Source organism: Drosophila subobscura, chromosome E (genome assembly GCF_008121235.1).
Source record: "Drosophila subobscura isolate 14011-0131.10 chromosome E, UCBerk_Dsub_1.0, whole genome shotgun sequence".
NCBI lineage: Eukaryota > Metazoa > Arthropoda > Insecta > Diptera > Drosophilidae > Drosophila > Drosophila subobscura.
Window position 1 is genome coordinate 6989819 of NC_048531.1, and position 15596 is coordinate 7005414.

The following is a 15596-nucleotide window of genomic DNA, read 5'->3' on the forward strand; positions in this document are numbered from 1 at the left end:
CGTTACTTATATTTTTGCGCCCTGTACTGTAGAATGGTAAGTGTTTAGAAATATGGAGAATCCGCCAACAAATAAATCAATTCCGCTGCATTTTCACCGCCACGGCAGGCAGCGCGAGGCATAGACCCCAAAAGCCAAACTCCAAAGACTGTTTATTCGCCATTAAGTTTCAACGCTCTTGCGCATAATTAAAATGAAAAAAAAAAACCAAGTTTAACAATGGAAAAATTTCTATGGCCTGTGATTAGAAAGAATCTTTCTTCTGGGCTTGAGTGTCTGACCAGAGCAGTAGTTGGGGCTTTGAATTGATTTGGCCAACGTCAGTTGCCGTTTAGAAGCCGTCGCGTGCAGATCACAAAATCATCGTCAACGGAACGGGGAACAATCTTGGGAGGAACCTGGTGAATCTAGCAGCGGCGGACAGGTGTGTAAGTCGGGTTGGTGGTTGAATTCGCGGGAGCGTTAAACCGAGAAGAGCAAAGCTAGCGGTGCCGCTACAAGAGTGGAGTGGGCAGTGGAGTGAAAAGAAATGGAGAGAAGTGGAGAAGAGGAGAGCAAGAAGTGCGTGCGAATATCGAATTGAATTGACATCGAAGCACCGTTAGAGCGCGCGCACAATGGATTGATATTGTGGCCGCTGAAAACGAGAAGTAAACAAAAACAATAAAGAGCCCTGACAAAAACGAACTGTAAAATATATGTTTGTGTGTGTGGTATACACATACACTTCAGCAATCAGCACAAGTGGCACACCAAAGGCCGCGCGAATATAAACAGAAATCGAAAACGAAATTAAAGCATACAAAAATTAAAGATTCGAAAATGATTACTCACCCGCTCGAGTGGATGCTGTGGCTAGTGGCCCTTAGTGTTAGCTATCACCTGATGGCCAATGCCCAGCAGCTGCAGGGCCCACCGCCCCGTCCGCGAGGACGTATACGCATTTCGGATATGCAAGCCCAGATTCCTGGCCCAGATCCACTGCTACGGAGCTGGCCCATCAGTTCCACGGTGCACACCCACATTCCGCTGCTGAGGGAGGAGAGTGCTGGGCCAGCCGTGCCCAGGCAGGAGTCATCGGTGGTGTACGGCAACTGGAAGCCTGAACATCCAGAGAGCCCCTACGATGCAGGGGCGGATCAGCAGCCTAAGGAGCGAGTCTACGGCCGTTTGGAGGCCATGCTGATGGGAATGCCAGCAGAAGGTAAGAATCCATCCTTGTCTTTCAGAGTGATCTACCCCTAAGCCCATTCATTGCAGGCGTTGACTCAAAACCGTCCAGATCCAGCGAAGAGCAGCAAGCCGCCATCGCTCCTGGAGGCTATCAGAGTCCCGGCACTGCGCGTCCTGCCAGCTTTGAGCAATCGATGGAGAAGCATGGACGACGGCGCGTAACCTCCCAAAAGCTGCCGCACCAGTTCGAAGTAGTAAGAATGAATGCAACCGATCCTCGGCTCAGGGCCATGGCCTCACAAATCAATGAATCCGTGGAGACGACAACGGCCGCACGACGTCCCTCACAATCAACCACGGACGACAACTGGATGCCTTTGCCGTATCCCTATCCCTATGACACCACAGTGCCGGCACCACCTTCCACCAGCTCCTCGAGTTCGAGTCTGCCGCAATCGTCCATGGTGCACCCTCCGGCGCCCACTCAAGCCACGAGCTCAACTACGATCGCGCTCAACTGGCCAACAGATTTCATAGACAGCTCCTCCAACACAGCGAGCACCGAGCCGGAGCGCGTCGATGCCAATCTTAGCATGAACATTGACAGGCGCGACGACAGCGTTGGCGACTCCGTAGATGACTACAAGTACTACGAGGATTCGCTCAACTCCGCACAGATGCACAGCGAGCTCAGTGTGCCGGAGACTCAGGCGCCGCAGCAGCCACTCAATATCACCCGCGTCGGGATACCCTACGAGGAGCGGAACGCGGCCGAGGAGCCCACCATATGCGTGCCCCTAACCGTCACAGAGACATCACAGGCCTCGGACAGTGCCACGCCTCTGGTACTGGAGGTGGAGCGTGTCTACTGCTTTCCCCTGCCCAAGGTGGAGGTGCGTACGGGCAACGTCATACGGCAACAGGTGGAGCAGATAACGAGGTCGAGTCTGGGAGAAATTCCCGAAATGGACATGGAGCCCACGGAGCAGCCAATGCCAACCGAAGTGACAGCCGGGGCTGCCCGCCAGAGCAGCACCCTCGCTATGACGCTACTCCTCCTCCTCATCGGCCACAGAACCTGGCCAAGGATTTGGATTTAGAATAAGGATTATCACAGATCAAAATAATAACTCAGGGGCTAATCGTAAAATACAATTAAGGCAAAGCAAAGGCACTGCAGATGCTCTTTATACAATAAACTACGAATCGGATTTCATTGAACGATAAGCTCTTATCAATGTTTGTGTTTGGTATGATAAGAGCTGCCTGCCTATTCCCCATTCATAAACAGCGAATATTATCATCAATGAGTGAGAAAGTGGGTCAATAGTCAGAGCCATGATTCGCATTGGGGATGCCAAGCAATATCAAACCATTACCTGTTCGCTTCTGCAATTATCTTCGATACTAAAGCGTATTTTAATTAACTAATGAAAGCACTGGAAATATTTATACATATGTACACACATCTCTCACACACAAATCTCACTTGGCGCTTCCTTTTTGAGCAATGAAAAGGTCGCGTGATGCCTTCCTCAACGTCTTGCCATTGACATTGGCCGGCAGCTTGTCGATGAATTGCACTCCAGCGTGTAGCTGCTTTGTCACCGCACCGGGAAACCGCTTGGCCACGTGATTCGAAATGTCCTCGGCTGTGACAACAGCTCCCTTGGTCTTGACCACCAATGCACCGGCTGCATCTCCCTCTCGCTCATCGTAGATGCCCACCACGCACACGTCCTGCACTTGCGGCAGCTCCGATATGACACTCTCGATCTCGGTGGGCCAGTAGTGCAGGCCCTGGTACTTCAGGATCTCCTTCTTCCGATCGACTATGTACAGGAAGTTCTGCTCATCAAAATAGCCCAGATCCCCGGTGTGGAACCAGCCCTCTGCGTCCTGCATCTGAAGTGTAGCCTCGGGATTCCCGAAGTAGCCATTCCATGCCTCTCCCTTGTGCACAAAGATCTCTCCGACCTGATTGTATGTCAAGTTCTTTCCGTCTTCGTCCACAATGCGCATTCTGACTCCTGGCATAGGTTTGCCGGCCGAAGCTAAATTGCTAATTCCAAGGTTACTCGTTATGATTAAGGTCTCCGTCAGTCCATAGCCGGTGGTCAGCATCGCATTCTTGCAGAGCTCTTGGGTCCGCTGCAGGGTGGCCTGCGAAACCGTACCACCGACATACGTCACGCTCTTTAAGGTTGCCAGATCGTCCGGCGTGACATCCGGATAACTAATCAGAGCGGATATATGACCGGGCGGCAACACGACGCTGTCGATTTTGTACTTCTTCACCAGCTGCACAAAGTACTCTGGACTAAAAGGTTTATTGGTAATGACTCTGGTTGCACCAAACACAGTGCTGAAGATAAACGACACCACGCCGGTGACCCAGTCCAGGCCACTCGATGATAATATGGTTAGTTCGCTGTTTATGAAGCTGAAATAAAATACAATTAAACAATGGAAGTTCAACAATATAAGTTAGGTTCTAGAAACTCACGGGTTTTCAAGCGTTAGAACATTGTTGGAAATGCAAACGGCCTTGGGCAGGCCCGTTGTGCCCGAGGAGCACAGAATGAGCATGGTCTGGTCTCCACCCTCAATCAATGGCTCGGCTCTAAAAAGTATTTCTCGTTAGTTAAAGTCTCTTCTTCAGTCTCTTGCACTCACTGATATATCGCTTCGGTTTTTGTGGGAGCCAGGAGATCCTCAATCTTGAGCACTCCCTCGATGGGTTCTGTGATAGTGTAGATCTCCGGTTGCCAGCCCACTGTAGCCGCACGAACCTGCTCGTACACATTTCCATCGCAGAATATTAGAGTTGGTTTGGTTATCGTGAACACATGGGAGATGGTAGCTGCGTTAACAGATTTGTCAGAGATTACTCAGAGATTTGTGTGCCTCTTGATGCCATTACAAACCTTCATCTATCGACGCATTGACCGAGTGGAATGGTGTGCCATTCATTAGACACGCCAGCCCCAGGGGCATTAAATAGGTACAGTTTTTGGCCACAATACCGATTACATTCTTGTTGTTGAGGGAACGCTTCTTGAAGTGCTGGGCGATCCGAATAGCCCAGGTGAGACCCTGCTCAAAGGTGACTGTGCTTCCATCAATGTCGTCTATCTGCAGCGATGGGAGAGTAAAGTGTCCGTGCATCTCCTTGTGGCGATCCCTTTCTGGTTCTGTCTCACCTGCCACACGTTCTTGGGCCAAGTCTTCATGGTATTGAATATTATTTTACCGATGGACGTGTCATAGTGATATGTGGGGCTGCGCTTGGCTCCACTCCAAATTCTTTCCCTCTCATCGTATGTTGTGGGTAGTTCCATGGCCATAATTCTGCCGTGCTATGCTCCCTATCGCCGCCTTTGTCGATAATGCACTGTGTCTTTTGAGTTGTGGGAGAATCTATTTAAAGGTAACCAGAGCTTTCACGACTGAGGCCTGTATCAGTATCTGGAGTCGATAGTCCATCACAAGACGAATGTTGCTGCTCCAGGGCCCCGACTATTTGATACCGTGCATACTCTTTTTACTCGATCAAATTGCTATCAGACTGGAGAGTCTAAACTATATTTATCCCAAATACCCACTACTCACAGATATAATCAAACTTACACATAATCGTTAGTCAGCGGTTTCCCATATCTTATCATTCCAAATCGAATAACAAAGAAGCTGCCAGTCATCTTTAGTCAGCTGATTGTTAATGCAAAATGAACCTACTTTGATTGAGGAGCGACTACATTCTCTTGCTCGTATGTTCTATGTTGACAAAAAGCTCTCTCTCTCCCTTTTACGACATTCGAGTGTGTTTATATTGTCATAAGTTTAAGGTACTTTTCACCATCCCAAAATAATGCGAGTAGGTACCACAAAACAGTTTTCCAAATTAACACGAAAATTGAATTTTAAATATATAAAATAAGTGTATAAACCATAAACGTAATTTTAAATCCAGCGATTGATCGATCATGCTTAAATCTGGAACCATTTCGGCCTAAAGGTATGCTACTAGATTTGAAGAGTTTTCAATGGCCATACTCTGGATATTCCTCAAGTATTTGAATTACTTGGCTATAAACTACTTTTTGGGTAAGCTATTTGCAAGCACTAGAAGGGCATGTTTCTGCGGAATCTACACTGCAGGCTATAATCTTTGGCCACAATCTCAGCAATTTCACAATTGAGAAAGAACTATTACCTGAAGTATTGCTCGTTAAAATTACTGATTAGATCTATACACAACCGGCCAAGAGTAAGTGCTGAATCAATCCATAGGCAGAATGTGAGCAGCATAAACCTTTTACATGTAGATGATCACAATTCTTGTTTTGTTTTTTGTTTTTGTTTCTTGTTTTACTTTTTATAGATATGGAACTTCATTCACAAGATCTGCATCTTATAAGCCATTCGTAAGCAGGACTATTCCAGATGTTGTGACCAAAGTTCCCTCCGCTTGTTGTCAAGCACTCCAGTTTGAAAATGAATCGTTTTACTTATCTAACGAACTTATGATTACAAAGTATAAACTTGGATCGTTCAGATCTTACTTAGCTGTCCCGTTTTGGGCAACAAAAACGTCGCGTGCCGTCTTGCGCAACGTTTTGCCATTGACATTGGCCGGCAGCTTGTCGGTGAATTGCACTCCGGCGCGCAGTTGCTTTTGGGTTGCGGGTAGCCGCTTGGCCACATGATCCGAAATGTCCTTTGCTGTGACAACAGCACCCTTGGTCTTGACCACCAAAGCGCCGGCTGCATCTCCCTCTCGCTCATCGTAGATGCCCACCACGCACACGTCCTGCACTTGCGGCAGCTCCGATATGACACTCTCGATCTCGGTGGGCCAGTAGTGCAGGCCCTGGTACTTCAGGATCTCCTTCTTCCGATCGACTATGTACAGGAAGTTCTGCTCATCAAAATAGCCCAGATCGCCGGTGTGGAACCAGCCCTCGAAGTCCTGCATGCGGCGTGTCTCCACTGGATTGCCGTAGTAGCCATTCCAGGCCTGACCCGTGTGCACATAGATCTCTCCAACCTGATTGTAGGTCAAGTTCTTGCCATCCTCGTCGACAATGCGAATCTTGACCCCTGGAACGGTTCTGCCCGCTGAGGCGAAGTTGCTGATTCCAATATTGATGGTGATGGCTCCCACCTCTGTCATTCCGTAGCCGGAGTTGAACATGGCGCGTTTGCACAGTTCCTGGGCACGCTGCAGTGTGGTTGTGGACACCAAGCCTCCGCCATAGTTCAGGTGCGTTAGTGGTGCCAGAGCCTCCGGAGTGGCATCCGGACAGCTGATCAGGGCAGACAGATGACGGGGCGGCAGCACGGCATAGTTAATCTTGTACTTTTTCACCAAGCCCACAAAGTATTCAGGGGAGAAGGGCTTGTTCGTGATGATGCGAGTGACACCAAACACAGCGCTAAAGACGAATGCCCACAGGCCCGTGATCCAGTCCAGGCAGCTGGCAATAAAGATAACCGATTCGCTGTTGACCAACCTGCGAACGAGTTTAGGAGTAAGCTTCAGTCCTTGAAGAGTTCCCCAACTTACATGGTGTCTTGTATGAGGTTGCTGTTGGAAATGCAAACGGCCTTGGGCAGACCAGTTGTCCCCGAGGAGCACAAAATGGCGACCGTCTGGTCGCCTCCGTCCTTCAAGTTCTCCGGCCTAAGAAACAACTTGGGTTATTCTCTGAGGGTTATGCTGCCTCATTCCACTTACTGGTACATCTTCTCAGTCGTTGTGGGATCCAGCAGAGTTTCAATCTTGGGCACTCCCTCGACGTGGTCCGTGAGAGTGTAGATCTCCGGGTGCCATCCAATGGTTGCGGCATGCACCTTCTCGTATTCATTGCCATCGCAGAATATCAGAGAGGGCTTGGTTATCGAGAAGACATGGGTTATGGTAGCTGCAATCGAGAGTTTCCGGATAAGTCGGTGAGTTTTTACTTTGAAGCGCAGAATGGGAGTACAAACCTTCATCCAGCACGGGATTGACCGAATGGAATGGTGTTCCATTCATTAGGCAGCCCACGCCGAGCGGCATCACATAGGTGGAGTTTTTCGCTGCAATTCCAATGACGTCCTTGTAGTTGAGTCCGCGCTTCTTTAAGTACTGAGCGATCCGAATGGCCCAGGTGAGACCCTGCTCAAAGGTGACTGTCACGTTGTCAACATCGCATATCTGGAGTGGAGTCGAGTGATAATCTATAAGTGTGCCTGGCGATGGATCCTTGGCAGTGAACACACTTACCTGGCACACGTTTTTGGGCCAGTTCTTCATGGTGTTGAAGATGATTTTGCCCACGGACGTGTCATAGTTGTACATGGAGTTACGCTTGGCTCCACTCCAGACGCTGTCCTTCTCGTTGTAGGAGGTGGGTATCATTGCCATGTTGGGTTTCGGGTTTCTGGAACAAACTGGCACGCCGTCACAACCTGCAGTCAACTGTAGGGGTCTGGGCCAGGTGCAGTTCTATTTATAATGATCCAAGGCTGTGAAAATCCAGGCCGTAGACGCCTTGAGTGGATCCACTTGCAAACGGCTAACACCTGTAACATCTTATCTTGTTCCTGGAGAAGATAGTGCACCGCCTGAAGAATGTTGTGAGGATGAGCCATGACATGCCTGTTGGATACCCTGTACAAACAGAAGTATTGAAGCAAATGCATATCAGAGTTTTCCACCATACTTCTCTTTTGAGGGAAACATTTAATGGATATTCAATAATGCAATAGAGTACTTTGGCGCTTAAATATGCAACTAACCATAGGTAAGTATAGTATGTTTAGCAATTGGCCCTATCTAATCTTTTTAATTCAATACTGAATCGAATCAAAGTGGGAAATTCCAAATCACGAGAACTACGCTTTTCATTCCCCAGGAAGCTCCTCGCTGGTTTATGACATTTACGAGATGTACTTATAAGATTAGCGCTAATCCGCAGAGACTTCGTCATTCTTGGTTCAAATAGGTAGATCGTAATAGTATTAATTAAAGTTCAATAATGGAGACCCTGGAAATTGTAGAAGAGTTTTATATTTCATACCTATCATAGGGCTCAGACTGGATTGTTATTACAGTCAGAATGAAGAAATTAATTTGCAGTGGTTCATCATAAGCTCACATACATACATATATATGTACATATGTACATATGTATTTACATATGTTGGAGATACATATGTCTTAACAAATTTTGCATAATATAGAAACATTAAGGCATTATTATGTTTAAGAGCAGCTTTGAAAAATAAATTTGAATATTAAATAATGGAAACAGGGTACTCAAAGGCACATACATACTACTGGGTGGCCAGCAACAAATTGTCAAATAACGTAACAAAACATTCTTCATTCGGTTTTTTTTTAAACAATCCAATAAATGAAGTTATAAAGAGTAGGCACATCTTGTGGCGAATATATTGTACAATCATAGAAAATTGTAGTTCCACGGCTAAAAGTCTTAGTTTGATGGCAATATTAAATGGAATATTAAAATCGAGTAAACATGTCATTGACCGAGAGCGATTAACCTTCTGTTTAACCAATTAGCCAATGGGTGTTTAAGTGTAAACTAAAAATTAATGAAACTTAAAGATTATTAGCGCAGTTTAGCTTAATGAAACGGTGCCCATTCGAATTTATTCGTAAACAGGCTGGATGGGTGGCTACAAGAAACATTTACAAGCAGTTTTATTTCGACAATTTGGAGAAAGAGCTTACCTATTAAAAAGGCGGGCGTTCAGTGTGTTAAGTTTGAACATTCACCCGGAACGAGCCATGTAAATACCAAAAAATTAAAAGTTCACGAATTCACGGTCGCGGTCAACAATTTATATAATAATATGTTTAGCTAACGAGAAATAACAATTGGATCCGAACGTAAATAGCCCTTCCCCCACCATGTTTCGTCATCAATTTGGTGTTGTAATCCGCTGTACGCGACATGCGACGCCACTGTTGTGTAGGACGCACCGACTGGTTGCAATCCAAACCTGCCATGCGAGTCGATTGAGTCCCTTGCCGGAATATGAGGAGCGTGTCCGCGCGGGCAAACTGATGCCCGACGACAGACAACTGGAGACAATGAAGCTACTGGATGCTCTTTACCACAGGATTCAGGGCTACACACCCAGAGAGCAAAGCGGAGGCAGCAGTGGCGGTTTCTTCAGCTCCATCTTTGGTCGGAGAAGAACCGACGCCGATGACGCGGCAGATGACTTAAACGCAGGCAGTCATTCCCCAATGGGGCTGTACCTCTATGGCAGTGTGGGTGTGGGGAAGACAACCCTAATGGACCTGTTCTACGACTGCTGCAGTCAGGTGACTAATAGCACTAAGCAAACAACACATACTAACATCCGAATTTGCCTACAGATTCCTCGCAAGCAACGTGTTCACTTTACTGCCTTCATGAATAGTGTTCATGGCCGAATACACGAGGCGAAGGAACGGCAGGGTCCCATCGATCGGGCCTTTAATTCGGAGAAACCAGTTCCTTTTGATCCAACGGAACCCGTGGCAGACATCATAGCCAGCGAGTCCTGGCTGATATGTTTTGATGAGTTTCAAGTCACCGATATAGCCGACGCCATGGTGCTGAAGCGTCTCTTCACGCATCTGTTCAGGAAGGGCATCGTGATAATTGCCACCAGCAATCGGCATCCCGAGGATCTGTATAAAAATGGCCTGCAACGGACAAACTTTCTCCCGTTCATAGCCCTGCTGCAACGGCGCTGCCAGCTGGCCAAGCTGGACTCCATCGATTATCGACGCATTGCCCAGTCCGGCGACACCAACTACTTTGTCAAGGGCCAGAGCGATGCGGAGGGCAGCATGAATCGCATGTTTAAGATACTGTGCGCCGAGGAGAACGATATCATTAGACCGCGCACCATTACTCACTTTGGACGGGATCTTACCTTCAGTCGCACGTGTGGCCAGGTCTTGGACAGCAGCTTTGAAGAGCTCTGCAATCGCGTAAGTGCTCTGCTCCCTAGCAACATGCAATCTCGAAGAATTATTTATATTTTCGCCTCTGTTCATGCAGCCTCTGGCGGGTAGCGACTATCTGCAGATCTCTCAGTTCTTTCACACCGTCCTCATCAGAGATGTGCCCCCGCTGAACCTAAATATTAAGTCACAAATGCGGCGATTTATAACGCTTATAGATACGCTATACGACAACCGAGTGCGCGTGGTAATATCAGCCGACTATCCGCTGGACAATCTATTCCAGGTGACCGATCCCGCTGACATTTCAGACACTGATCGCATCCTAATGGACGACCTGAAAATCAAACATGGCACAGTAAGTCGATGGGGCTGGACAGCCACTAACTAGCGATCTTTCACCGCAATAATAATCCATTCCATTGCAGCACGATTCCAAGTCTAGCGTGTTCACCGGGGAAGAGGAGTTGTTCGCCTTTGAGCGTACGATTTCAAGGCTGTACGAGATGCAGAAACGTGAATACTGGGAGCAGTGGGCAAAGCATCGCTGAGACAGTCCCCCAGCCTAGGCCTCAGACAACAAAAGCAAAGCAATAGTTTTATTAGTGCAAATGCATAAATTATTCGTATACCTCATCGCGGAGTACACTTTTAAAGTTTTCGTTGTAGTTTCTCACTAGAAATGGTTGACTTATCAAAAGTATTAAAGCAATTTACAAGCAAATGCTAGTCAATTATTTTGTTTATATTTTAATGAACTATTCCGTTATTCAGTGATCTCGTGTAGTAAAACTCATTTAGTCTGGCAACGCTGCCATCAGCTGTTCTGCATGTAAAGATTAGGTCAAGTTTCGCTGGTGTCCGCTACCTTACCAAACAAAATTGTAGGCTTAAAAGGCCGAAATGGCCACAAATGGCGAGCCGGTGGTGGCGCAAGATGCCGCAAAGTAGCCACATGCAAAGATCTCCGCATCACAAAGGAGGAGAAGTATGCAAAACTTCGCTCTACCCAACCACACTTCTCGCATGGAGTACATTTATTACTGCATTCTTATATCGTGACTAAAATACAAAAAAATAAACACCATTTCTATGAGTGATGCTGATCCTGCCCAGTTGACTTGTAGTCGTAAGTTATCTGCGCAGGAGCCGCCATTAGATCCTCCTCCGCCTGCTCTTCGCCATGCTGCAGCAGCTCTGCGGGGCCAGCCTCTTGGTGTGGCTGATTATCCGGCATCTTCACCTGCATGTCCGCAGCAAAGAACGAATCGTCAAAGTTTATGCGATTGCGCTCATCCTGCTCCAGGTAGAGGGCCTTGGGCGTCTCCCCTCCCATGGCCTTCTCATATGTGTTCAACCACTTGAGATTGAGATTGATATGCTTGGAGGCCGCATTGAACTTCTTTGGCTTCTTTTTTGGCTTGTCCGCGTAGTAGTTGTGCTCCTGCTTTAGCGGCTGAGGCGGAGGTGCTATCTTCTCCAGGAGCCTGCTCTTGGCATCCAGTTTCGGATCCACATAGTCGAATAGAGGCAGATAGAAGTTGTACGGCTGCGCTGTGGGCGGCAATAATAGTTGTTGCGGCTGTGCTTGCTGCTCCACAGGGCTGCTGCCCTCCGACATTGAGTCCTCCGCAATGGCGGGAGCAAAGATCTCGCCAGCTCGCCTTAGCAAATTCTCCAGGCGCTCCAGAGTTATAATATGGGGGTGGATCAGCTGTGCATCATCATGAAGCTGCGCTCGACGCGCTGCTGTGGGGCTGGCTGCGACACTCGCGCAGGAGATGCAAAACAGCAGCTGCAAAGAACATATAATTATGACCGTAGCCGGATCCTTCACTCTTTCCACTCACAATCAATACGCCACTCATGTTTCCTTTGATGTGTAACCCAAACCCAAACCCAAGACCAAACACTTTGAATGAGCCACTTGCGATTTCACATGCACTGCGCTCTCTGACTCTAGCACCTTCACTTTCAAAGATCTCACACAAAGTAAGGCCTCCTTTGGGCAGGCCAATTCATTTATAGTGGCTTTCCAAGCTCCGCGCTGAATGCTGCATGCTCAAACGGAAGCTCGGAAGTCTCCACCATCAGCGGCCCAACAACATCAGCCAAGGAGCAAAGCAATTGGGTTGGGAGAAAACAAGTTTCTCACACAACAAAATAAATATGTAACGAGCCAAACTAGACATGCGAGCCAAACCAAATCCCTGCCCGTGTACACGATGGTCTTGTGCATAATAATGTTAATGTAACAGCAGCGCAGTGGAATTGCAGTTGCAGTTTCAGTTGAACAAACTGGAATGGAAGTGCCGGCGAGGCGACTAACAGTTTGTCACTCAGGCAATTGCTTGCCTGCCGCTGAAGAAATTGTCCAATTTCAGGCGGTGGCCAGAGAAAAGTCGGCCGACATCCGACTACTTCGGACTCGGGCTCTGGCTTTGGCTTCGACCGTAAGTGCATTGACCCACACAATTATTTCCGCAGCAATGGGAACGAATGTGTGAACGCGTTTCGATTGTCTTGCGATCCGTGGCCGTAAAAGTGCAAGTTCAAAGTTACAGGAAATGCTTAATGGCGGCGGCATAATGGGAAAAGTGTAACGACCATAACTTGTTCATTGACTCGGACATTGGTTCGTAATTTATTAAACGGTTTCGCTCCTGCATCGATCATGCCTGCTTAAGTTCGGGCAATCCTTTTACAATAACATCAAGGGCTTTGAGGTCCTTATTGACAGTCTCACTCAGCACTTCCATGGCGCGCTGTTGCATGGTCAAAAAATTCTTCATCTCGTCCTCGGCCTCCGGGTCCATCGTATACTCGGACCCACAATTGCCAGCAAACTGATTCCGCTGCATTCGCATCTGGGACAGCAGCTCGCTGAGCCGCCCCTTGAACTGTGTGGGTGCCGATACCACGGCCTGCATGCTCTGTAGCTTGGTGCGCAACGCCTCCTCTTCGGGTGACAGCGAGGAGCCCACCTTCCGCGTGCACTCTTGCTTCACAATAATCTGTTTGATGCAAGATGCAAGTTAGAGCCTGCGACAAGGGAATACCATTTCATGCTTACCCTAAGTATGCGATGGCTGAGTTCAGCCAGCTTGCGTTTATGCTCCAAGATTTTGGCCGATGCCGTGGCATGCCGGTGTCTCAGTTCCGTCAGTTCTCCCTCCACTTTCTTCATGTACAGGGCATGCGTGTCTGTTTCCTGCTCCTGGCACTTGACGCGCCACTTCAGGTCGTTGAAGCCGATCATCGGGACAGGCAGGAACTTAAAAGCGTCTGGATTATCCAAATTAGCTTGACGCCACATGCGGGGATCTACACCTCGGGGAGGATTCTCTAGGTACTCCTTGAGTTGATCCTCGTCCGGCAACACCAGAGCCAATGCTTCCACAATCCCCAGATTGGTGAGCTGAGGCTTAAGCGACGCCTGGTTCAAATAGTTCGAGAGCTCAGTGGCCAATATCCGCTTGCCCTCGTTCGGTGCATGCTGCAGTTTCTCATCCACGTAGATAACCATCTGACACTTCTTATTCTCCAACTCTTTGATGGTTTCAATGTGCACCATCATGTTGGGCTTGCTGCCGAACAAGCTGTGCAGCGTTTGAATCACTTGTTGCTGGTGCGGTCTAAGAAGGTATAACCTTAATTAAATATTCTTCTGGGAGCAGGATGTGGCATCTACTTACTTGATGGCCGAAAGATCCCTGTCAAAATTCAAAGCCACGAGTCCCAATTTGTTATCCTTGCCTGGCATGCGACTGTACCCGATGGCCTTGAAGCGGCACAGGTAATTCTCCGGCGTGATGTCGACTGGGGGCGCACTCTGCGAATAGAACAGCTTTCCTGTGCCCCACATGGACTGCAGATAGTTCCACTTGGCCACAATGTTATCTCGCTCATCGCCAAATATTGAGACGTTCAGAATAGAATGAGCAAACGCCTCATCGGCTGATATGGGTGCGGGCTGCTGTTGAGGCTGGCCGAGCATAAAACTGGTGCCACCGAAGCCACCAAAGCCAGGAGTTACTGTGCTATTCGACGGCTTTCCAAAGTCTGCAAATTGAAGATTGATTGCAAACATTACGAATACGAATCCGGATAAAAGAACTCACTGGAGCCAAAGACACTACCGCCAAATCCTGTCGTCTGGGCACCTCCAAAGCCACCGAATGCTGGCGCCGTGGTCGTTGTTGCACCAAAGCCAGCAAATCCACTCGCTGGCGCTGTGCTGGTAGCGGCCGGCTGACCAAATCCACTAAATGCCGGTGGCGCAGTGCTCGTCGCTGGAGCGGCAAACAAACCTCCCTGACCTGTTGCCGGAGCAGTGCCGAATCCGCCGAAACCTCCGCCAAGTCCTGTTGTCGCTGTTGTTGTCTGGGCAGCTCCAAAACCTTGTGCACCACCAAAAGCAGAGCCGCCAAAGGGTGGCGCAGATGTGGGAGTACCAAAAGTTGAAGCAGCAGCGCCAGTGCCAAAGCCTGGTGCGGCCGCCTGTGCTCCAAAGCCTTGCCCAGTCGTGGCCCCGCCGAAAGCAGTTCCGCCTCCGAAAGCGGGCGTCGCTGATGCGGTTCCAAACGCTGGAGCAGCTGTCGCCGGGGTGCCGAATGCTGACACTGCTTGACCAGCTCCGGTCGTCGTTCCAAATGGTGAACCAAACATGCCGCCAGCTTCCATATGGGGAGAGGAGATAAGCAAACAAATGGGTCAATAATTGGTATTCAGCTTCCGCCGTGGGATCTTATCACTGATAGCAGTGCCCGAAACTGTAAGCTAGCATTAGTATGCTTCGGACACTGCGCGCAAGAGGTCGAACCAAATGGCTGTTGTTCTTATTTTGTTTCTCTTGGTGATAGCCTCCGCGTCATATGTGGCATTCATTATACGCAAGAAAGGGTGAGTTTCGTGTTGAACCTTCGTGCATTATAATTTTATGATTCTGTTGCAGCATTGATCCAAAGGACATACGCATAAACAGCCTGCAGGATGCCAAAAAACTACTCCAGTTACCCCCCAGTGGAGCAGGGTCCCACAAATACTTGCAAAAAAGAGCTTAATAGGATGGGATTGTTTTTATTGGAACTCACTTTTGGCCGGCGTGCTCGTTGCTCCCAGCGGTGTACTCGATCCAAAGAAGGACATGATGTGACAAACGTATGAATGAACCGCTGCCGACTAATTGAGTTTGCCTTCTCTGGACTGATTTTTATAATACTCGTTCTTTAATTTAACAAACTAAAAGTATATCTAAATCCTAATAAACGTAAAAATTTGGCGCTTTCTGCAATCTTGTGTTTGATTTGGCGATGGAACAAAAACGATTGCTGAACTATCGATGAGCGAGAACAAGACCAGGGCAGCGTTCCAATAACTTTAGCCATTCTCCAGAGTGCCGCTCTGCATTGTAAGATTGCGTTTTAAGTGTTATTTAATCATCAATAAA

General features: G+C 48.2%; 7 protein-coding genes across 8 annotated transcripts; 3 read left to right on the top strand and 4 right to left on the bottom strand.

Moving 5' to 3' along the window:
* The first annotated feature begins 784 nt into the window (after positions 1-784).
* On the top strand, positions 785-2345 carry LOC117892378. Its single transcript, XM_034798589.1, has 2 exons — positions 785-1204; positions 1261-2345. The coding sequence occupies exons 1-2, from the start codon at positions 823-825 to the stop codon at positions 2271-2273; spliced, it is 1395 nt and encodes a 464-aa protein (XP_034654480.1). The 5' UTR covers positions 785-822; the 3' UTR covers positions 2274-2345.
* A 307-nt stretch (positions 2346-2652) lies between these two features.
* On the bottom strand, positions 2653-4553 carry LOC117892374 (4-coumarate--CoA ligase-like 7). Its single transcript, XM_034798584.1, has 5 exons — positions 4377-4553; positions 4101-4308; positions 3850-4036; positions 3680-3796; positions 2653-3616 (listed from the first exon to the last, which is right to left on the bottom strand). Exons 1-5 carry the CDS (start codon positions 4518-4520, stop codon positions 2659-2661), a joined length of 1614 nt encoding a protein of 537 aa, XP_034654475.1. The 5' UTR covers positions 4521-4553; the 3' UTR covers positions 2653-2658.
* Positions 4554-5554: 1001 nt separating this feature from the next.
* LOC117892376 (4-coumarate--CoA ligase 1-like) lies at positions 5555-7641 on the bottom strand. Its single transcript, XM_034798585.1, has 5 exons — positions 7445-7641; positions 7168-7375; positions 6914-7100; positions 6743-6859; positions 5555-6689 (listed from the first exon to the last, which is right to left on the bottom strand). The coding sequence occupies exons 1-5, from the start codon at positions 7583-7585 to the stop codon at positions 5735-5737; spliced, it is 1608 nt and encodes a 535-aa protein (XP_034654476.1). The 5' UTR covers positions 7586-7641; the 3' UTR covers positions 5555-5734.
* A 1352-nt stretch (positions 7642-8993) lies between these two features.
* Positions 8994-10809, top strand: LOC117892377 (putative ATPase N2B). 2 transcript variants are annotated; one of them, XM_034798586.1, is made up of 4 exons: positions 8996-9517; positions 9572-10174; positions 10245-10505; positions 10576-10809. In XM_034798586.1, exons 1-4 carry the CDS (start codon positions 9098-9100, stop codon positions 10696-10698), a joined length of 1407 nt encoding a protein of 468 aa, XP_034654477.1. In that variant the 5' UTR covers positions 8996-9097; the 3' UTR covers positions 10699-10809. The 2 variants fall into 2 exon arrangements, with proteins under 2 accessions (XP_034654478.1, XP_034654477.1); XM_034798587.1 differs by lacking the exon at positions 10576-10809 and having other exon boundaries at positions 8994-9517; positions 9572-10131; positions 10267-10463.
* A 337-nt stretch (positions 10810-11146) lies between these two features.
* LOC117892384 lies at positions 11147-11921 on the bottom strand. Its single transcript, XM_034798595.1, has one exon. It carries the CDS (start codon positions 11766-11768, stop codon positions 11238-11240), a length of 531 nt encoding a protein of 176 aa, XP_034654486.1. The 5' UTR covers positions 11769-11921; the 3' UTR covers positions 11147-11237.
* Positions 11922-12763: 842 nt separating this feature from the next.
* On the bottom strand, positions 12764-15470 carry LOC117892373 (probable nucleoporin Nup54). Its single transcript, XM_034798583.1, has 5 exons — positions 15241-15470; positions 14269-14823; positions 13843-14209; positions 13221-13782; positions 12764-13161 (listed from the first exon to the last, which is right to left on the bottom strand). The coding sequence occupies exons 1-5, from the start codon at positions 15293-15295 to the stop codon at positions 12820-12822; spliced, it is 1881 nt and encodes a 626-aa protein (XP_034654474.1). The 5' UTR covers positions 15296-15470; the 3' UTR covers positions 12764-12819.
* LOC117892383 lies at positions 14718-15471 on the top strand. The gene is made up of 2 exons (XM_034798594.1): positions 14718-15049; positions 15102-15471. Exons 1-2 carry the CDS (start codon positions 14973-14975, stop codon positions 15208-15210), a joined length of 186 nt encoding a protein of 61 aa, XP_034654485.1. The 5' UTR covers positions 14718-14972; the 3' UTR covers positions 15211-15471.
* Positions 15472-15596: the final 125 nt, after the last annotated feature.

Excerpts from the sequence above, each read along its gene's own strand:
- LOC117892378 (XM_034798589.1), top strand. The coding sequence starts at position 823 with ATGATTACTCACCCGCTCGAGTGGATGCTGTGGCTAGTGGCCCTTAGT. Across the intron at positions 1,205-1,260 it reads GATGGGAATGCCAGCAGAAG|GCGTTGACTCAAAACCGTCC; the intron begins GTAAGAATCCAT and ends CATTCATTGCAG.
- LOC117892374 (XM_034798584.1), bottom strand. The coding sequence starts at position 4,520 with ATGGCCATGGAACTACCCACAACATACGATGAGAGGGAAAGAATTTGG. Across the intron at positions 4,309-4,376 it reads GGCCCAAGAACGTGTGGCAG|ATAGACGACATTGATGGAAG; the intron begins GTGAGACAGAAC and ends CCATCGCTGCAG. Across the intron at positions 4,037-4,100 it reads CAATGCGTCGATAGATGAAG|CTACCATCTCCCATGTGTTC; the intron begins GTTTGTAATGGC and ends CTGTTAACGCAG.
- LOC117892376 (XM_034798585.1), bottom strand. The coding sequence starts at position 7,585 with ATGGCAATGATACCCACCTCCTACAACGAGAAGGACAGCGTCTGGAGT. Across the intron at positions 7,376-7,444 it reads GGCCCAAAAACGTGTGCCAG|ATATGCGATGTTGACAACGT; the intron begins GTAAGTGTGTTC and ends ACTCCACTCCAG. Across the intron at positions 6,860-6,913 it reads ACGACTGAGAAGATGTACCA|GCCGGAGAACTTGAAGGACG; the intron begins GTAAGTGGAATG and ends GTTGTTTCTTAG.
- LOC117892377 (XM_034798586.1), top strand. The coding sequence starts at position 9,098 with ATGTTTCGTCATCAATTTGGTGTTGTAATCCGCTGTACGCGACATGCG. Across the intron at positions 9,518-9,571 it reads TCTACGACTGCTGCAGTCAG|ATTCCTCGCAAGCAACGTGT; the intron begins GTGACTAATAGC and ends ATTTGCCTACAG. Across the intron at positions 10,175-10,244 it reads TTGAAGAGCTCTGCAATCGC|CCTCTGGCGGGTAGCGACTA; the intron begins GTAAGTGCTCTG and ends CTGTTCATGCAG.
- LOC117892384 (XM_034798595.1), bottom strand. The coding sequence starts at position 11,768 with ATGTCGGAGGGCAGCAGCCCTGTGGAGCAGCAAGCACAGCCGCAACAA.
- LOC117892383 (XM_034798594.1), top strand. The coding sequence starts at position 14,973 with ATGGCTGTTGTTCTTATTTTGTTTCTCTTGGTGATAGCCTCCGCGTCA. Across the intron at positions 15,050-15,101 it reads TTCATTATACGCAAGAAAGG|CATTGATCCAAAGGACATAC; the intron begins GTGAGTTTCGTG and ends ATTCTGTTGCAG.
- LOC117892373 (XM_034798583.1), bottom strand. The coding sequence starts at position 15,295 with ATGTCCTTCTTTGGATCGAGTACACCGCTGGGAGCAACGAGCACGCCG. Across the intron at positions 14,210-14,268 it reads CGGTAGTGTCTTTGGCTCCA|ACTTTGGAAAGCCGTCGAAT; the intron begins GTGAGTTCTTTT and ends TTCAATTTGCAG. Across the intron at positions 13,783-13,842 it reads AGGGATCTTTCGGCCATCAA|ACCGCACCAGCAACAAGTGA; the intron begins GTAAGTAGATGC and ends ATACCTTCTTAG.